The 20,899-nt window shown below is 44.7% G+C and overlaps 2 protein-coding genes across 2 annotated transcripts; both read right to left on the bottom strand.

Moving 5' to 3' along the window:
• Window positions 1-13,173: 13,173 nt before the first annotated feature.
• On the bottom strand, window positions 13,174-14,364 carry LOC129589089 (uncharacterized). The gene is made up of 2 exons (XM_055483646.1): window positions 13,756-14,364; window positions 13,174-13,619 (listed from the first exon to the last, which is right to left on the bottom strand). The coding sequence occupies exons 1-2, from the start codon at window positions 14,180-14,182 to the stop codon at window positions 13,174-13,176; spliced, it is 873 nt and encodes a 290-aa protein (XP_055339621.1). The 5' UTR covers window positions 14,183-14,364.
• Window positions 14,365-18,670: 4,306 nt separating this feature from the next.
• LOC129589020 (uncharacterized) lies at window positions 18,671-19,575 on the bottom strand. The gene is made up of 3 exons (XM_055483522.1): window positions 19,280-19,575; window positions 18,974-19,202; window positions 18,671-18,895 (listed from the first exon to the last, which is right to left on the bottom strand). Exons 1-3 carry the CDS (start codon window positions 19,573-19,575, stop codon window positions 18,671-18,673), a joined length of 750 nt encoding a protein of 249 aa, XP_055339497.1.
• Between the last annotated feature and the right edge of the window lie 1,324 nt (window positions 19,576-20,899).

The following is a 20,899-nucleotide window of genomic DNA, read 5'->3' as shown; positions in this document are numbered from 1 at the left end:
ATCATCATCTGCTCCCGAAAATTGAACATCCTATTGGCGGCCGCTTTAGCTTCAGCGTGCCACTTTAGAAAATCTTCTTTTTGCTTTTTTCGTATTTTATCAGTCATGTTCTGTTCCGGCTCGGGCCAGGGCAAATCAGTTTTATCCCAATTTTCAGGCTTAATAAATCTATGTGGGAAGTCGCCTTTCTGCACTTCAATTTCCAAGTCAACCGCTTTTGGTATTTGACTCAACTTCAAAGCCAGAAAGTAGAGTGTATCACGTGACCGGATCCCCGGTTTGCGGTACCGCAATTCCAACAACTGCGTCCCGCGCTTGATGACTTCCACACCTTTCAAGCGTTGTCCAACATGTACTTTAGGACAAAATGCCCATCGTAGCCTCGAAAATTTTGTGCTATGATAGTAAATCCCCGATGCTTTTCTTAAAACAGCCAGCGCCCAAATGCCTCATCAACTTCCGCATTCATCGGCTGACCATCTTCCGGAAAACGTACTTCCGAACCATCAGCATATTGCGCAACGATGCATGTGAGCACGTGACCAATCACTGGATCGTTGCAGGTTTCGTAATCGAAGAAAATGTATTTCATTTCTTCTTGCTACCATGGTGGCGGTGCCTTGAGAGGTTTTATGTAGCACAAATGCGTAGCTTGGAGAAAAATACCATTGCACGTGTTGCAATAAATTTCTCCGCACTGCTGTTTTACGTTTTTGCCACGACTGGAAAGATTCACAAAAACACCGCATGCCTGGCAGATGAACATTTGCTCGCAATAATTCTTTCCATTTTTCCTTTTCTTCTTATGGATATCGTAACACTGTTGGTTGTGGAGCCGACGGCTGCATTCAGTGCAGGAAATTGGATTGTCCACCAGACAATCGCTCCTGTTGCGGTAGCACGATCTACATTTCCCCTCGCGACGATGACGTTCTTTATGATGACACGGTCGATCGCAATCATTGCAGAAATAGGGTGAGCGGTGAAAGCCTGTCGCGGTTGTGACCAGGTCAAATTTGCTTATTGTCCAGCAACAGAAAAGTCTCCTGCATATCATGGGTTTTACGCTAGGGTAACCGTGCAATAATCATGTCGCCTTGATTGGCCGATATAACTTTAATTTGAAACTCGGGGAATTCATTTTCCTGTAGCACGCCTAGGGCATCAAGGTTGCAGTAATGGCCAGGTTGCAGATCGCAGTTATTCATTATCTTGGTGGTCTCCGCTTCCAAGTTACGAGTGCGGTCAGCGCGAATATAATTGTTCCATTTATTCGTATGCTGCGGAACTTCAAGGTCATACGTCAGGCGAAATTTTCCCAGGAACAACGCGGCGGGCAAGCACAGGTTATTCTCTACACGGACGCTTACAATGGATTTCTTGAAACGATTTCTGCCATGCTTAACGTGCTGATGCCTGAGGAACCAGGATCACCCAGCCGGCATGAATCAACGCCAGATCCGTAGGGTAAAAGAATCGTCAATCACCTACTTGTGGCAGGAGTTCAGAAGCTCAATACGATGCATAAAAGCGGGTACGCTGAAGTCAGATAGCTTGCGCATGGTTAAATAAAACGCTCTTTCAAGCCCATCCGATTTGAGAGCAACAACAACACGGTCCGTCGGGGCAAATTCTTCAAAGCACAAATCCATTATGACGCGCAAGATTTGCGGCATGACGAGCATGGTTTCTTATTTTGCAAATATTTGCGGTAGCGAGGCTAACTGGACACGGTATTTCTGTTCAGCGCTGTTGAAGGTTTTGAAAACGGGTTCCGACTCTTTGACCAATTGAAATAGACCTCGGAATTCGGGGAGCGATTCATTCGGTCCGCATTTCCACCAGCTTGCGGCGCTGGAGGATCTTCATACTGCCAGTCGCCCAGTTGCGCAAGAGCTAGAGCAGCAGCTAAAGATCCTGGGCTTAACTGAACAACCTGATCCAAATGCAGCAAAGCCGTTGCTAGAGTCTGTTCATCATGTTCATTGAACTCATTGGGATTAGCAAGCATGTGATCAAAAGCTGCCTAATCTTCAACGGTTAGCTGGTACGCATCATTAACTTGCGGCTGCTGCTCATCATCGTCGACATCTATCCACGGCTCACTGAGTATGGCCGCAATAGCCGCATGATCAGAAGCAGATAACTGATAAGTCATTTTTTCGCCAGACGTGAAGGATTAAAATGAAAAAAAGTCTCGTGTCGCGCGGCTTTTATACACAAACTGAATTACTGTAGCGTGTGCTTATTGGTCTGATGTTTTCTGTAATGCGATGCAACTGGTTAACAGTGTTTAAGCCACACCTTTGGACGTTCCAGTGGGCGCGAGTGGATACTTACCGGCGCTAGCAGCGCCGTTAAGCAACCGCTCGGCCTTTTTTTCGACATGTTCTTACGTGAAAATCTAACGAAAAAGCGCCACGTTGTATTATTTCCAACAACAACAACCATCTCCATCCAAAACAGTCTACACCATTACTACAACACTGTAATTCCACTATTACTGAAACCATTATCCCACGGTATGCGGCATCAAATGAGAGGTATGAAAACTGTACTGCCGTTATCCCATGGCATGTATTTTATGTAAAAACAAAACCATAAAAGAAAAACACTACGACATTTTAGTTTTCCGTGTTCCACTCAGCCTCTTGCTTCTTGGCAGGCGGTTTGTCGTTGTCGTCGTCGTCGTCTGAATGCTTCCGTTTGTTGCCGCCTTCGACAGTGTCCACAGCCTCAGTGCTGTTCAGGTACTCGTCCAAGTCAGTGTCTCCCACCAGGAGAGTGTCGTCCAATTCCTCTTCAGCTTCGGTTTCCGGAACCGCGTCGATTTCTCCTTTTTCAGCTTCAGCCGCCGGCTCACTCTCCAACGTGTCATCCGCGAGAACGTTTTCACCTTCTTCTTCTTCGTTTTCGTCACCCACGTCGCTTTCAGCTTCATCCGACGGATCGCCCTCAAAGAAACCCAAATCAAGCGAGTTGTCCGGGGCGCCAGCATTGCGATCGTAGTACAAGTCGTGCAGCCGCTTCTGTAAACACCATACATTGAATATAGGTTGAATTATGCACAGAAAAAATAAATCGACGGCGAGGGTTCTTAACTTAAAATCAGTTAGACGGAGAAACAGGAGAAAGCCGCCAGCATCGCGGGTGTAACGCTGAAGATCGAACCACATATTCTTGGCCCGCTAGTAGTACGTGTAGTAGGTGTGGATCTGGTCAAACTCAGTACGTGAAGCCCAGTCTGAAATCAAGTCGTTGGCTTGCTCTAAAAGGTTAAGCATATTATAAGTATTGGGAAAGACAAGCACGAAAATTCAGTGGCTCACAAATGTACTGTGCAAGTAGTGGAAATTCGTCAGGATAATCCGGAGTGGGAACAATGAGCCGATAGTAGAAATCGTGAAGTTGTTTCTATATGGAAACTTTTTTATTAGCGATAAATCGTAAAGGAAAATCAAAAAATGCAAATTTAGGTGAAGAATGAGATTTGCAGCTGAAATACAGTGGAAACTAACCAGGAATTCAGCGACATGGAGAAACAAGACGAGAGCATCATAATGGCGGATGTAGTAAGCAAGGTCAATCCACAACGAATAGGCTAGGTTGAAGTAGCCAGAATAACGCCGGATTCTGCGGCAGTGGTTGAGAGCCAACCAATCCAAAAACAGTTCATTTGCGATCACTATAAGAAGCCGAGGTTTTCTTTAGGCAATGGAGTAATAACCGTGTTATAAAGAACCTTAATTCAACTACGAAAGGTCATTCTTACCAATGTTAGAAAATTAAATTCGATAGCTTTTTAAAATAAATAAGTTAGCAATACATACTGTTTGAACTTACCAGTGTACTCTTCAAGCAGTGGAAACTCGTCAGGAAAATCAGGAATAGCCATGGGAGATGCTGAAGATCCAGTTGCATTGGTGCGTAAAAGAAAACTGTCCGAATGATTTGATTTTGTGTTAAACAAATCGACTTATATCCTCTGGCTTGGAACTCAACATTTTTTCTTGGTGCGCAGCCATTGGCTGCAGGTGATTTGTAAACTCCCACTACCCTTGACCAGACTGATGTGGTCCGAAGCAGGGAGTTTTTGGTCTGGTGGACACTGGTTCTCTAACAATTTGGGTTGGGCTGTATGATACGTATAGCTAACAAGGAAAATTCCTTTTGACCCATTCGGTAAAAAGGGCCGAGGGAGAACCATTGTAAGAATCCGGAAAAACCGTATTTTTAAACAATGGAAGTCGCGACGAAATCCGCCTCAAAGATATCAAGGTAACAGACCAAATTAAAAGAACGTGTAACCCAGATAAACAGGATTATGTCGGAAGCAAAACATTGCAATCTTAGTCAGTTTCGCGACGAATCCGGGATATTAGCTAGGCAGCAGGGCAAATGGACAGGAGAACGGCAGCCACCGGAGCTAATCGTGACATTCTTTTACTTAATGAATGGGTACAAAATGTAATAGTATCTTAACCTATACAGCCGGACCTATTATTGTTACAATTATACCAATACAGATAGACTAAAAACTTGATTCAATGACTATGCTAGACAGACCCTCTTCGTGCTTATAAACAAGCTAGTAAGCATAGTTTAATACATGGCACCACACACTCTGTTTAACGTAGTTTAATACAAACCGCCACCCACTACAACATAACACAGTTGGCTAGTACAACATTAGTACAACAGTAGTACAACAATAACAACATACCACAACACTAGTTCCAGGCAAAACGACTACCACAAAGACACAAGACAGTGACTAATAGTTCAAGTCTTATCCTGGAAGTAATGATGTACGTCGAGACAACGAATCCGACCCATACGATAATATTGCAGTATAACTAGGGGTTGGGCCACACGGTGATGAACCAATAGCTGGCGAGCACACTGTGCTAGGGGTTTTGCCTTGAGTTGACACTATAGATAGATACTTTAAAAACCCTCGCATTTCAGTGCGGCTGTTCAGTTGGTAGCCAAAATGGATATGACACAGATGAGCAATCGCTTCGAGAGTTTTGAAAACTGGCCGGATAAGTCTCTTGCTCCTGAAGAACTAGCAAGCCAAGAGTTCTTTTATCAAGGGCAGCAGGACGAAATTCACTGCGCATACTGTGGCTATGTTATGGGTGACTGGGTTAACTCACGGTATAAACCATACTACCGGCACCGTTTAGCACGTCCTGACTGTGTTAGGGCTAAGGAGGAATCCGGATCAAGAAAACGCGTTCAACACTCACCGGCAATGAACGACTACAGGACACGCTTTGCTACCTATGCTGAATGGCCTGTTAACAAACACCAGCATCCCAGGGATATGGCTGCAGTAGGCTTTTATTATGAAGACCGGAATGACTGCGTACGCTGCTTTCACTGGTGGTGCCCTTTATGCTTGGGACAAAGATGATGTTCCGTGGGAAGAGCACGCTTGGACTTACCCGAAAATACGTATCTTGTACAAACAAAGGGCTCACCATTCATCAACGATGTTCGTAAAAAACGCCAAGAAGCCGAAACCACATGTTGTGCACTAACGCGAAAAGCTCCAGCACCTACAAATTCTGAAGACACCAAAGAGAGATTGCGCTGTAAAGTCTGCTATGAAAATAATTCGGAAATCATGTTCAGACCATGCGGTCATTTAGTTTGCTGTGCAAAATGTTCAAACAAGCTGCTGATGTGTCCGATTTGTCGGGGTGTCATTTTCCATAAGTGCTGGGCTTTCTTCTGTTAGTTTTACTGTTTGTATCATGCATGTTCATTCATGTTCATAGAAAAAAGAGGGTGGGGAAACCAAAAAAACGTCTACTACTCTAGCATTCTGGGACCTTGCGTTAACTGCGCCGCGGCTGCGCGCAATGACGTTCTATACTTTTAACATGGTGTCTGGCACAGCGAGAGCGTGTGTATGAAGTAATCAAAAACTGTGCAATTGTCATTCGCCATCGGCATGTGTAGTGGGCGGAGTTTTTCAATCGTGCCAGAGGCTTTCCCTGTTCCCATGGGATAGGCTACGACGTTCGGCGGACATCGCTACTTCATGATGTTTCAGGCCTCAGGGTAGCACTTCAATTCGGCGACCTAAAATTCGCTGCCGGGCATGTCGCTGACTTACACAACTCGCTGACCGACAATTTGTTGACCGACAATTTGCTTTTCCGCTATATTGTTGACCGGCGTTTTGTCGAAACATTCTTGTTGACCGACAACTTGATTTTCCGTTAATAACTGAGTTTTCTTAGGGGAAGTGGCACCAAATTCCTGGCCCGTTACATGATACCAAATTCGTGTACATGTACGCAGTCTTTCACTTTCGCGCACTCCCAATTCGTTTTTTCTCTTGTTCCACTGCATTCTTGGTTTGTATACACTGGCGTGAAAACCGTTTGTGCGCGCAACATCCGGTTCGGGAGTTATGGTTGTTTGAAAATTCCAATAAGTTTAAATGCATTCCGGTGTATCAAAGTCTTCTTACGGACGATCTCCTTCCAATTTGGCGCGTCAGTGCACATGCCCATAAAGAGCGTTTGGACACCGATCCACACTTCTATGATTTTTTTCAAATTTAAAAATGAATTTTCAGATTTTTGAAATTCTTCTAAACCAGTAAACGATGCTGGAACAGTAGATCAGTGTAAAAGCGTCCTTCTTAATTATGCGCATTTACGTGCAAAATATGAAAGAGAGCAGTCCATAGTGAGACTTTTGGTACACCTAAATGGATATACAGTAAACTTTTGGGAATTTTCTAGCAGTCGTAACTTTCGAACTAGATGTTGCGCGCATAAGCGGTTTTCACGCCAGTGTATACAAATCATTTGGCTTCAGACTGTCATAAAACAAGAGAAAAAGGGGTTCGGCCACATATCGGGAATCTTGGCAAGAAAATGGCCAGGCAAAAATTGTACGCAGTTCTTAGAGCAACGAAATGTATTCATGTCCGGACGGTTTTACCGGCTACAGGTTTTTGCTGTACTTCGTAACATCCATTCTACAAAATCGCTGCTGCAATTTAGACGGTAAAATATTGTAAACATCAACGAGTATAAATACAATAACCATAAACTTCGAGAACCTCGCATAATGCGCTGTTACCGGCATCCACCAGTTAATACACTATCATCAATATCATGTATCATCCTATTTGTATGCACAGAGTTGCATCCTTGCAGTTGCTACGCTTGCGGTCATGCAGAGCCCGCCAAAAGCGAATGCACTTTCCTAGTTATGTTCTTATGTTTTTTCTTAAGTGTTCTTATGTTCACTCGTAGTGTTCTTCTGATGTTTGATGTTCCCGTTTTCTTTTGGTTTTATTGACGTTGTAGCGCAGAGACCGTTGGCGCCGTTTACAATGGTATCACTCTCATGCGGCACGCTACATGAATGACTGCCCTCAGTACAAAACAAAAGAACGGCATTCTACCATCTGATCTGAGCCGCTAGAATTCGATTGCTTTAAACACGATTCCGCCATCTGGTGACACTGTCAAACTGTAGACGAAACATGAAGATATTGTGGTTATTTTTATATCTTTACATTCATACAAGCTTACGGACCAAAACTTACTAATATGCGCCGTTTTCAGAGATTCGTCAACGCGTGGTCAGTTTTACTCAAACTTAGCCTTGAAAGATTCCATATTTTTAAATTTTAAATTTTTTTAGTAACCTCTGGTCAAAAAATAATTTCATAGGGTCGTAGATACAGGAAATGTAGAGCACTGGAATAAAGCCCAGTGCATCAGTAAAGGTTCCATGAAGAAGCAAAATTCACAACAAGAGCCGATAAAAATTGACCTTTCGGCTTTAACGACCGAAGCGAAGCGAAGGTCCTCTATGTTCAAGAAAACGGGACTTTCTGTCGCGTCGGTAACGTTGGTCACGCCCACATAAATTATTGCGCAATCGTTGCCACCCATAATAACTTAAGGTGACCACTCCGTAAACTACTTTTACTTTCACCTACCTTTCACTCTGTACATGCCTTTCACCTGTACATTGAAAAGACCAAGCTGCAACTTCTAATACAGAAAAAACCTGCGAAACTGGTCGAAACTTCGTTCAAAAAAGAAAACGACAATGTCAAACGTTTCAAACCCGGTGCGAAGAAAAACCAGCATCCGGGAGCTGGGAGTTACTGTACTGACACGATATTAAGGGTCAGTAAAATCCCCTGGACCGGCGGCACTAGGCGTCGGCTTCATTGATGTCAAAGGAACCGACAACTAGCGCGGGCGGTCCAGGGGATTTTGCTGACCCTTAATATCGTGTCAGTACAGTACTTGCGTCTATCTGGTGATGATGCGTAAAATTACGCGGCAAAGGCAGCTGTTCAAGAAAAAACAGCTAATCCGGAAATAATGTTAACGTGGAGAAATTACAAAAAATAAAAGATCGCGAACGCAGATAAAGGTAGTGCCTGTCAGAGACCGCTCACTCGAGGCGGTAGACACCTCTTGTGACTTTGCTCTGTCGCCCGCCCGCACATGGCAACGCCATTCGTGCCGCGCTATTACGCTGCTTACTCAGCGTTCACTTTGTCTCGCTGACCAATCAGCGCATCGCAGCACTCTTGGGGGCGTAACCCAGCGCCTACGAGCGATTCCGTGCTTTGTGGCATCAGCTGTTGAATACCCGCAGCACGCTGATTCATTAACCAGGGATCGGGCCGCGCCAATGGACCTCCTCAAGCCCAGGGCACCGCACACAATCGCCCTGCGACTGCAGGCGGGACACGTACCTCTTTCGCCCCCATCAGGAGGAAAGTCAGGCGGCGAATACCGAAAGCTGCCCGTGCCCCTGTCGCCGTATCTTTGGCCAAGTTGATGCGACGCACCGTTACCGCCAATGATTCCCCCTCATGGCTTAAGCTACTTTTAGCCCCCTCCGCGATCCTATCTCTTCCAGGAGACAATAAAAAGTCCCGGAAGACATCAGTAACAACACACATCCGTGACTGTATCGCAAAATTCGAGAGCGGGGAACTCGACAACGAAGAGCCCACTGCTCCCAGTAAGCCTCGGCACGCTACGCCCGAAGAGGAGATTTCCCGCCGTGTGGGTATACAAATCGATGACTTCAATATCTCCGGAGCCGTACGCACCCTCCTTTCGTCGGACTCGGTTGCTGACAGTACCCCGGAGGTGATCGAATGTATGCAGCGCAAACACCCCGAAGCCCCGTTACCCACGCCCCCACTTATTACCGCAAATCCGACGTTCGTACCGCTCACTCCTTCGGAGGTTTTGTCGGTTCTCGAAGCTATGCCCCGCGGCAGTGCAGGTGGACTAGATTTCCTACGTCCACAGCACCTGCTAGACCTAATTGGCGGAAGGATGGATGACACATCGTCCGATCTGTGCGACAGCCTCACGGATCTCCTGAATCTCATATTGACAGGGAATGTACCTGCAGACATAGTCCCTCTCCTGCGCGGCGCCCGACTCATTGCACTGCGTAAGAAGGACGGAGGCCTGCGCCCAATTGCAGTCGGAAACGTTTATCGCCGGATAGCCGCAAAAGCGGTGGACATCCGCATCCGTCCAATTACTTCAGAAATCCTCCAGCCGCAGCAGCTCGGCTGCGGCATCAAGAAAGGCGTCGAAGGCATTATTCACGCAACCAGGGATTTTCTCCTCCAGTACAGCAGTGACGTAAAAGCCCTCTTAAAGATAGACTTCACAAACGCCTTTAACTGCGTGTCGCGAGAAGAAGTTCTGAAAGTTGCGGCTGACGTCATCCCGGAATACTATCCGTTCATCAGAATGTGCTACGGCTCTTATTCATCGCTGTTTTTGGGTGAAACTGTCATCTCCTCCCAGTCCGGTGTGCAGCAGGGAGATCCTCTCGGCCCAGCACTGTTCTGCTTGGTATTGCAGATCGTGGTTGACAAGCTGAACGCTGATCTGAATGCTTGGTTCATGGACGACGGAACATTAGGAGGTCGGCCGGAAAACGTTCTCCAAAATTTTCAACAGCTGATCACCGAAGCGCAAAAAATCGGCCTTGCTGTCAGCATTGCAAAGTGTGAATTGTTTCTATGCGGGGGCACAGAAACACAACGAAAGTCGGTCGCTGATGAGTTTTCCCATTTATTTCCTGGCATAGCTATCACAACGGCAGAAGAACTTAACCTCCTCGGGTCACCGCTATTGCCTCCCGCCGTAGTCCCGATGGTCAACGAAAAGATACAGCAGCTGAAAGGCATGTGCGATCGCCTTCAGCTGCTCCCTAAACACCAAGCGCTGTTCTTATTGAAGAACTGTTTAGGGGTGCCGAAAATTGTTGATATTCTGCGTACTTCCCTAGCTTGGATGTTCCCACAAGAGCTTTACAGACTCGACCAGGTGTTTCGCGATGCAGTGGAAACCATCACCAACGTACGGATGGACCACCCGACGTGGCTGCAGGCCTCACTCCCCGTTCGCTTTGGTGGTCTGGGAATCAGACGCACTGAGAAGCTAGCCCCCTCTGCCTATCTGGCATCGGCTTCTTCGTTGCGCCCACTGATTTCCAGGCTATGTACAAGACTGACGGCTACAGATGTGACCGCCGCCACGCACGCCTGGAAAACGGCTGACACAGACGAACTTCCGCCCCTACCGTTCCGCCACGTCCAAAAAGCATGGGACACACCTGCGACGCTACACGCATTTTCCAGACTGACCACACTGCGGACTTCACAGGAGGAAGTTGCCCACTTGAAAGCGGTATCAATTCCGGAATCGGGTGTTTGGATTCACGCATTACCCGCAGCATGCCTCGGGAATCTGCTGGAGAATAACGCCTTTCGCATAAACGTCGCGCTGCGCCTGGGAGCACCAATCGTTACACCTCACGTGTGTGTTTGTGGCGGATTAGTTGACGAATTGGGCCGGCATGGGCTCAGATGCAAACGTTCAGCAGGAAGACTGCCACGACACGACGGCATAAGCGGGGAAATTACTCGTGGACTGAAAACAGCTGGTTTTCCAGCAAGAATGGAGCCAAAAGGTCTTTCGGTGAAAGATCGCAAAAGACCGGATGTGATCACACTGGTACCATGGCAACGCGGAAAGCCGCTGGCAGTCGATGTAACCTGCGTGGACACTCTCGCCGCTTCATATATCGACCGTACCAGTGTGAACGCCGGAGCAGCCGCTGAACACGCCGAAAGGGGGAAACTGACAAAACATGCCTGGCTACAATCAAGATACGATTTCGTAGCTGCAGCCTTCGAAATTTACGGACCCTCTGGAGACGGAGCTAAAAAGCTAGTGGATAAGGTTGGAAACGGCATAGCAGCTTCCACCGGCCAGAAACGGGCGAAAGAGTTTTTTAAGCAGCGACTATCTATCCAAATACAACGTGGAAATGCAATATGTGTAATGGGAACAATCCCCGACCAGGATAGCGTAGAGGAAGTGTTTCTGTTGTAAAATTTTGTTATTGGTACTTAGTTTGTATCCGGAATATGATACTTATTAGAAAGTAATCTGCGCACCACGAATACGGACCCTAATACTAATCTCCGCCTCTTTTGCGTGAGTCATAGCCCCATTCGTTTCGTACGATTCCGTAAAATACGGAATTTATGCTTTGAATCGTGTGTCTGTTGCGAAATACTGCTGTGGAAGATGTAGTGGACCAATTTCCGTTTTTTTTTTGCAGAATGATAGAAAAAAACATTTCCTACTTTCTGATATGTTTTGTCTGGCGATAAAAGCCAAAATAAACAATGAAAATATGAATCCCAGGAGAGCACCGAAACAGGCTGTAAAATCTAATTTGGCCGCGGTATATTGCAATAATACACATAGGTTGCCTTGTGTGCACTGGCTCGTGTCAGTCGTGCGTTTATTTTCAAATTATACGTAGCATTTTATTTTAATTTTTAACTTGTTGTTTCACAAACGTTCATAATGGAAAAAACTCTAGTTAAAAAAACTTATAATCGATTCTACGCGAAGGCTGATTTGGCCTTGTTGGGTGAAGTCCAACATTTTAACCCCTATGCGGCTGAAAACAAGGAGAAAGCGGGGATGGATGTGGTGAAAAGTCTGAACGATGCTGCTCTGTTATCCAAGTCTCTGGACGTCCGAGCTGTGAAAGAGAGACTCAGCGTGCTCATCACGGAATTCCAGGCGAACGACCTGCAAAAGAAATTCCGAAGTGGAACGGAGGAGGATTACAACAAGATGGAGCAGCTACTCCAGGAAATTTTGACTCTTGTAAAGAGCGCCGATGAAACGCGTCAGCAAAAATCTAAGGCCCATGCTGAGCAAATGGCCATGCGCAAGCGGACAGCGGCCTTCATGGTTTCTGCAGGAGAGCACGGGCGAAAGAAGGGCGAGCAGGAAGCTCCTGACGATGTCTCTGTTTTATCCGGTAAGAAGCTTAACAACCAAAATAATCTAAAAAAATTACGTAATTGGATGTTGATGTACGGTATATACAAATGCACGTTTAAGTTCTACTTGTAGATATCCAGTATTTCTGATTTCTTGAGAAAATATCGCTGATTTAGTTCGTGTTAGAGTTTAGTGATTTTCAATTTTAAATTTTTTATTTTTTCTGACAGTTCCCGTAAGTACATCACGTCAAACTTGATTGCTGGATTACGTAATTTTATAGAAACTTTATTACTTTTTGGACATTTACTTGCTCGTCTTGATGCATAACATTTCAAATTATTACCGGGGCTTTTGAATTCTAGATGACGAAGATGCCATGAACGACTGGCTCAGCGCCAACGGCGGCGACATGCAAGATTGGCAAGAGGAAGTTCGTCTCCGACGGGCAGAAAAAGCAGCCACTGTCCCACAAATGTCAGAAGAGAAGAAATTCAAATCTTCCCGAGCTATGCGAAAAGATAAGGAAGCAGAAAGTGACATTATGTGGATGAATTTTATGAAAGAGCAGGACGAGAAAAAGCTGAAATTCAAAGAACAGCAAGCCGCTGACGCAAAAGAGATCGAATTAAAAAAACTGGATATTGAACGTGAGAGAATTGCAGTGGAGAAATTAAAATGGCAGGCAATTCTAGGCCGGGGGTCAAATAACAATTTTTTTGATTTGTAAATGTGATTTTTTCAGATTTTTGTTTTATTTGTTGTTTTATTTTGAAATGTTTTTTATTGAAATGTTTTCTCATTGTAGATTACCGAAATTTATTTCCGATGTTTAACACAGGTATTCTTCCAGTGTTGGTGGTTCAACATTAAAATACTGGCTTGCTTGGTTAGGGTACAAACAGTTACAACAATTTGTCAAAAAAACAGCCATACGAAAAATTTTGTTGACGGGTTTCTCGAATAACTTCATCTGTTTTCTGAAGTCCACAAAAGCGAATTTAACAACCACTTCCTTGAACCCCCATTCCACAGATTCCCGAACAGTTTTCATGGCATGGTTCTGGTGTCTCTTCACGCGGTTGTACGCTGTCTGAAGTTTTGAGTACGGCTTCCTTAAATAATCGTTCATTCCATAACCAGAATCTCCATATAACGCGAATTTCCGGCAAAAGGTGCTCTGCATAGTTTTTAATCGCCCGAGCATTTTACTCTCTTGAAACATGCGACTGTCATGGACACTACCAGGTTCACCGCCGTGCAGGTTGCAGATTAATCCTAAAGCAAAATGTCAGAACTTCGGTAAATGTAAAATCCAAAAATTATTGAAATGTACTAAATCTCAGTGAAGGAAGTTTAAAAAAACAATTACAAATTTACAGTAATTTATTAATTGACAAAAATATGAATTTACCGTTTGGTAGTAGAATAGACTGCCACTTGGTGCAGTGGAGACGTTTATGACCGCTGTACATGATCTTCTGGTTATATGTTGGTCGGCAAATGGGGCGCGCCGTCCCGTCAATAAAGGCAAAAACATCTGGGAAAACACCTCCTTTCTGTGAGATAGCCGACGCGTACCCTGCGAGATCTTCTTCTGACAACCAGGGATGATCCAGGCGGGAAAGATGCTTCGACCACAAGCGATCCAGTATTGACAAGACCGCGTAGAAAATTCTCGACATGGAACCTTGGGAACGTCCAAAAAATTTACGCAGTTCAATCCATCGATTTGGATAACACAGACGGCGCAACAAAATGCACAAGGCCTCCACAGCATTCACACAGTCTCCTTCTGCAGTCCACACCAATTCCGGAATTTTAAGCGCCGTCGCCAACATAGGAAGATCATGCTTCTTAAAGCGGAAAAAATCCCAGCATTCCTTCTCGCTTAAAGCATTCAGGCTAAATGATGCTGCACGCCATTCGTCATGAAAATATGTTTTTCGTCTCCGTCGAAGTATCTTACGTCGCAGAATTAAAAACAGCCGTCGAGAGATATTTTTCCGGAGATACAACTTCATTAACGTAGCCAGTTTCATTTTTAAATAAACTAAAGCGAATCTGAATCATAAATATTTAAATTCACAATGTCAAGCTTTTTTTGGAACTGAAATGCGACAGATAGTTGTCGTGATTTTGACATTTGTGGCAAGTCACTTGCCGCAAGTGGTAAAACTGCTTCGAGGGCAGTTACGTTGCTCGCTTTTCGTACTTCCGCCGCTAGCGGCCGAATACTCAAAAGCAGGCCGAATACCAATACAAACACGATTTTAATTTGGATCGGTATTGGGGTCCGTATTCGTGGTCAGCAGATTGCTTTCTATTAAAGGTACTTTACAGTATACGATGTATAATAAATGAATCACGATTCTCACTTGCGCGCTTGCAGCTACTTTTTCCACAGCTTTCCCACATCGGGTTTTTCTGTTGGTTTTGTGTTGTTGCTTTATTGTTATCACAATAAAGGGATATTTGCCCCATCTTTCCATCTGCTTCTGTGTCATATCTGACATGCCGAATGTTAGTGCACGGAGTAAGAGATAAGGAAAGGCGATGTACCAAACACTAAACAGATAACTTATATGCGTGTACACTAATATACGGTACAGTACTTTCTCTAAGGTTCTTCTATCCAGTAATTTATAATAATACAGAAGTGCAGTACGCAGTACTTTGCGCATATTTAATACTTCTATAGCCCGTCTCGCCGCGCAATTTAACCTGCTACTAACGCCGGGTACCAGAAGGATTGCGAATACCAATTTGAAAATTGGTATTCATCGACAAAAAAGTTAAATTAAGAAAAGGCACTTTTTGTGTAATTTTTCTGACCGTAGGTCAAGCATGACATCATGATGCCGAAATGACACGCATGGGACTGCATGAGTTATTTGGCACTGTAAAGTTTTTCTCAAAAATTAATTCATAAAAAAATAAACTGAAACTGGACACATCATTTCAAGTTTCTGTTTCGTTGCTCTGTAGCGCTCTGTAAGATTCAGCGCTACACCATCTGTAGGTTCACTTTTACAGAACTTCCGGCACTTTAAGTTACTGAACGTATGTAAAGTGTGCGGCGAGAGGGGCTTATGTCGGCCTATCGATGTCGGCTTTTCCCGCATGAAAACTGGGGTGGATTGGCGATAGATCAGGTTTCCCTTTGAATCTTCTGCAGTCCCCAACGGAGAAAAAAGCTACCCCTCAATAGTAAAGAGATCTGGCCAGTTAAAACAAAACGCCCTGTGCCAGCTTTTTTAAGTAATTGTATAATTGTAAGTATACATATGAATATCGTTCGTAAATGTTAGGTATAATTTATAAATGAATCAATAAAGCAGTCTTCTATCAGTCAGTATTATAGATGTTAGGGTCAGTAAAAGGAAAATTTACTCATTACTTCAACATCCCTGCGTGTAATTCAATCCCCCAGTTCTAAATACTTCTCGAAATATTTCTAGCTTCGCTTCGGTCTTTTAGTGCGAGCGAGCAGCGGTGCACTTCCCTAGTTGAATTATTTGATCGATAGATCCTAGTTTAGGCTGCCTAATTCGAGTTAACGGGATCGGGATCGGTAAAATACTAATTTTATTTCTACAAGCCATCAAATTTATTGATTTTCCGATTTCCTGTTACTCGTATTTCGAACTTGGGATTCTTTTCCTCCAGGCTCCAGCATACTAGCCATGATTAAATGTATTGCCAGGCTGTGAACCGCAAATGTTTTTCCTAGATTTTCCATATTTTTGCCATCTGGAGTTTATTTTTTTGGAGTTTATTACAAGTTTCTTTCTTGGATAACTGGTCACCAACAGGTTTATTTGCCTTTTTGAAGTAGTAAGGGCTGACTCTTTTCGTTCCTGATTTGCACTTCAAGAGAGATGATTTCTGACTATTGGAGCGTTGTGTGCTTCTCGAAGTGCGAACGGGGAGAATTTTAATAATACAGTAGTACAATGTTGCGAGAAGACCAGAAGATAGGCTGGTACAAGCCGCCAACAGTCTTGGTGGCGAATTCCCCCAGCCGGATAAAGTACAACCTGAATTATATAATTTTCCTTAATTAAAGGCAGTAGTAAAATATGGGTGGATAGGATTAAGTGAGTTTGTGGGGGAAGATAAAAACTACGGAGGAACCGTTGGCCAAGGTCAAAAAGACGAAGGGATAAATAAAGGAAGGAATATTTTTGGGTCAAAAAGACGAAGAGATAAATAAAAGAAGGAATATTTTTGGGTCAAAAAGAGGAAGGAATAAATAAAAGAAGGAATATTTTTTGGTCAAAAAGAGGAAGAAAATTTCGAAAGTCAAAAAGGAATTAAATTTTTTGTGTGGTGAAAACCTTAAACGGCAAACGCAGTTCACAGGAAGCAAAAATGGCACAATGGAGTCTTCTGAGATGGCGAAGAAAACTGTACGCAGACTGTCGGTTTAATGCATCTTTCGCAAATACTACTGAATATCGTTATACAGGAATAGTAAATCTCCGCCACAGCACAAAGCAATTATCTACACACTGCATGCATGATTTCATTCGTTTGCATTTTCGCCCGTCAGAAATACTCCCAAGCATTTTCGCCCGTTAAATATGCTCACAGCGAATCCACATTGCATACAGAGAAATGGCGCAGTCTGTTCGCCGACCTGCCCGTGACCTTTAGTTGGCCGGTTAACCCACAAAGGCCGCTTGATCCTAGAGCGGGTGCATGCCGACCGGGTTACCTCGCAGTGCTGTAACCGTGTCATGCCATTTTAGCCGCGACTAAATGCCAGAAGGTGTGACCAGACTTTCTTTCTGCTGATCATTAACTACTGAAAAACACTAGGACCATGTAAAATTTTTTTTGTATTTTTTAAGGTGATCTAAACTACGGTATTTTTTATTCTATCATATTATCATATCGTATAATGGCATTCTTGTATGGCAACTCATAATTTTATCATGCCATTGTTTAGTTAAGTACTTCACGCATATTTATGCTTTTTTGTACAGGCCGATATCTTCTTCTAAAAACGGGCAGTGTAAACGCCTCGGTTAACTACTTTATTAATTTGTTGCCTCAGACTCAAGTCGATTCCTGCCCCGTGATTTCCGCAACTCTAGTACTGGACAGTGTCCGCAGACGAAAATTTTGGCAATGCAAGTTAGAGATAGCAGATTGGTGGCGATTGGCAATACTTTAACGCCATGCAAAAATCGATCACATCCTCCTGCTGTATAACTTCTGCACAGGACGAAAACAGTGGCGATTATAAGGAAACTACAGATTTGCGCTGAAAAGTGATAGGGAAAGTTTGTTCTGTGAAACGTAGTCATTTCTGTAGGTTAACTTTAGAAACCTTTAACACCTCGTGAGCAACATACGTCAACGTTAACGCGAAGTGAAGAAAGTATAAGAAAAATCGTAGTGCTATTGTTCGTGCCGCTTGGTAGCTGCTGCGAAGGCTGTATCATGCGATTCTCGCACTGGCATCCGATGGCGACGCATATTCAGTCCAGCAGCTGGACTGGGACGGAATGGTTCTTTCGTTTGTTTTTAACAGCGTGACCGTTGATTTGAAAGGGATCGCTCCGCTTTCGCCGCACTGACGGGCCGGTCGGAATGCTGACTGGAGAAACGATAGCGAATAGCGATGACAGTGTGGAGAAGGGAAATACACCGTATAGGCACTCCACATTGTCGTCACTCCGTGGCTAGGATTACCTGCGGCATCTCGGGTTGCGGTGCTTTCCGGCGGGGATGCGAGTGATAGAAGGCTGTGCTGTGCGGGAAATCACGCTTCGGTGTGTGCGTGGCTATCAATGTCAACATTCCGTGTACGGGTGCCCGCTGATCGACTTTGAACGGCGTCCAGCTCTGCACGGACTAACTGTTCGGGATTGTGGGTACTGCAGGGATCGGACGGGGGTGATCTATGGTTACTTAACGACGCCAATGTTTCACGGCTGCTGATCCTCAATGGTCAAACAACTGCAAGGAGATTGTACTCCAACGTACAAAGAAATTTACACTGAAAACGTATTCAGCGGTTGGCAACGCAACGACGTCGGCAGCACGCAGAAGAAGTAAACTACAGTGAGTAAAACGATTAGTACTGTATGAGCGCAAAGACCGGTTGCAGCATGTTGTACACATATTATAATTATATTATCTGCACTTTTATGCATATTCAATGGTACATATATTTATTGTTTTTTTAAATTGTCAGTTGTCGGTTAAAATACTCAGTAACTGATAAAGACTTAACTTCAGAATCAGCAACGTGTTCATACGATAGCATCATAGCATACGGGGCGCAGCGAAATTCACCTGGGCAAAACAGCTTCACGTTACTGTGTCATGGTTCCCACAGTCTGGAGAGTCGGGTTATCCATCTGGGTGCCAACTGCCGTAACAGATTTCCGAGCCTCGTCAACGTGGTCATCCGTTTGGGTGGCAATTGTTGCAGCTGACTTGCGCGGCTGCTTATGCAGATGTAGTGGTGGGTGTGGTGCCGACAACGGCGACTGATGTCCCGGGTGTTTGGCTAGGAGCGACTTCAGAATACTGATATTCTGAGTGAGCAAAAACCACACTGGCTATGATTGCATTCCATACAACGCAGTACCACTGCATTTCCATAGTATTCTTACGGTCTCGTACGGTATCCCAGGAAAATTCCCAGGGCTAGCTGAAGAAAGTTTCTCGGGCAACAGCTGTAACTTTGGTGACGTCTGCGGGGCATCGTTTGCTCCCAGTTCCATGCCTGCTTCCTCTCCAGTGGGAAAACGTTTGCGCTGTTTCTTTTTCAGTTGAGAATCGTGATTGCGGTCTTCTGCTGATTTACGCTCTGCATTCCCTACAGCATGAGCTTGCACTAATCTGAAAAACAGAAGACATTATATTTCAACATCCCGGTCAGTAACTAAAATCAGAGGGAAATTGATTCATCGTTCTACCGGTGAGTAGCGACCATATCTCCCCGTGGACTGATGTATTGAAAATCGTTTTCTACCAAGCTACGTTTGAAAGCTTGGGCGATCGAGTCCAGGTCGTGATTGTAGCGCCGGCACAGTTCGTTCAGTCGCGTTCTGCTGAGTTGACCTCTCTCTTGGTACGTGGCGATATTGGGGAAATCACAGTTGTTCCACTTTGTAATGGCACGAACAGCCATTTGGAAGTCGTCATGCTTTAGTTTACATATGGTCATCAAGCCCCGGTCGCAATTGCCAAAGCTGGAGGGATCCTGTGACATTAAGCGGACCAACTTGCAAAGAAAATTATGATTTGGGAAAATCAAAAGAAATGCCACGGGGTTAACTACCACTTACCCGATCCGTAAGGACACTTCCCAGCAATTTTCTCCAGTTAGATATCATTTCCCGGCTTGCGTCACACGAATTCTTATGTCGCAGACATCCATGTGGATCAAATTGAATATTACGTGAGTCGTATAAATCGACTCCGCTGCAAGCGAGACCTAGTGTACTGATAGGATTGCCGGCATCTGACGAATCGGCCTCTTTGCAGGTGAAATACAGTGTTTTCCGGTAGAGCTGAAGTAAATCGGGAATCGAGACGTCAGCGCCTGTCAAAGCGGTAAACTGAAATTTTAATACTGGACGCATATCTTTTAAATCCAAGCCCGCTACGACATAATTATTATTACGATGCGCAGTTCATCGTGTCGCATAGGCATATTTGGCGCGGCCTCGTTGCTTCGCCAACAAGGTAACAAAGGGGCGCGTCACCTGCTTACCGGGTTGCTTCGTTTTTGCAGCAGGTTTGGCGGACATTGTGTCGGCTCGGAGACGAACTGACCAGCCGAGTGAATGTTGGCAACTCTGTGCAGTGGTGTGATTATCAGTGGCAGGATTTGCCCCGTTATGATGACGTTATCCAGTATCCATTAGTACGGGATACCGTTTCTATGCAGTACATAGCGGCATAGCAATTGACTGCAATATCAACTTACAAGCAGCAGCTTCCGCTTCACCGCCGCGTTTTCTGCTGCTCCAGGACCGCTTGATCCGACCACCGGAAAGGGAGATATCCCGGGATATCTCATTTCACTTTGAAATGAGATATCCCGCGGAGATGAAGTCGGAGGCAATACGTGATGGATATTCTTTTGTCGCGTTCACGTGTCTTTTCTAATGATTTTCTAGGGGGCTACAATTTCGCCATTCCAGGGTTAAGTCAAGCACTGGTTGGACAAACATACCCTTCTAAAATCGAACAGTGGCATCATGCAAAAAATTCCTAATGCAGATGTCGCTGCTCTGACATGAGAAACTGTTTGGCGTTGTCTCTTCATCCACCTTCGTCTGTATCTGCAAAACATATGATTATTTTAATAATACATATACCCTGCTGGTTAAGGCTTGGTTATCGATGATCGAAAGCAGCATTATGTAACTTACGGGCGGACACTTGCCCTGCCTACTCATGAGGTTACACCTCCACGGAACATTCTTGTCGAAAACCTTTCTGCGGCATGTTTCAGTTGCATCCGCATCGCAGCTCGGCGTTCTGCGTGACTGAAGAAGCGTAAATATTCTTGTATCATTACAGGCGCG

The sequence above is a fragment of the Paramacrobiotus metropolitanus genome, unplaced genomic scaffold, assembly GCF_019649055.1.
Source record: "Paramacrobiotus metropolitanus isolate TYO unplaced genomic scaffold, Prichtersi_v1.0 Parri_scaffold0000001, whole genome shotgun sequence".
Lineage (NCBI taxonomy): Eukaryota > Metazoa > Tardigrada > Eutardigrada > Parachela > Macrobiotidae > Paramacrobiotus > Paramacrobiotus metropolitanus.
The sequence above is the reverse complement of the archived record's forward strand: the minus strand, read 5'-3'. Positions and strand labels throughout refer to the sequence as shown.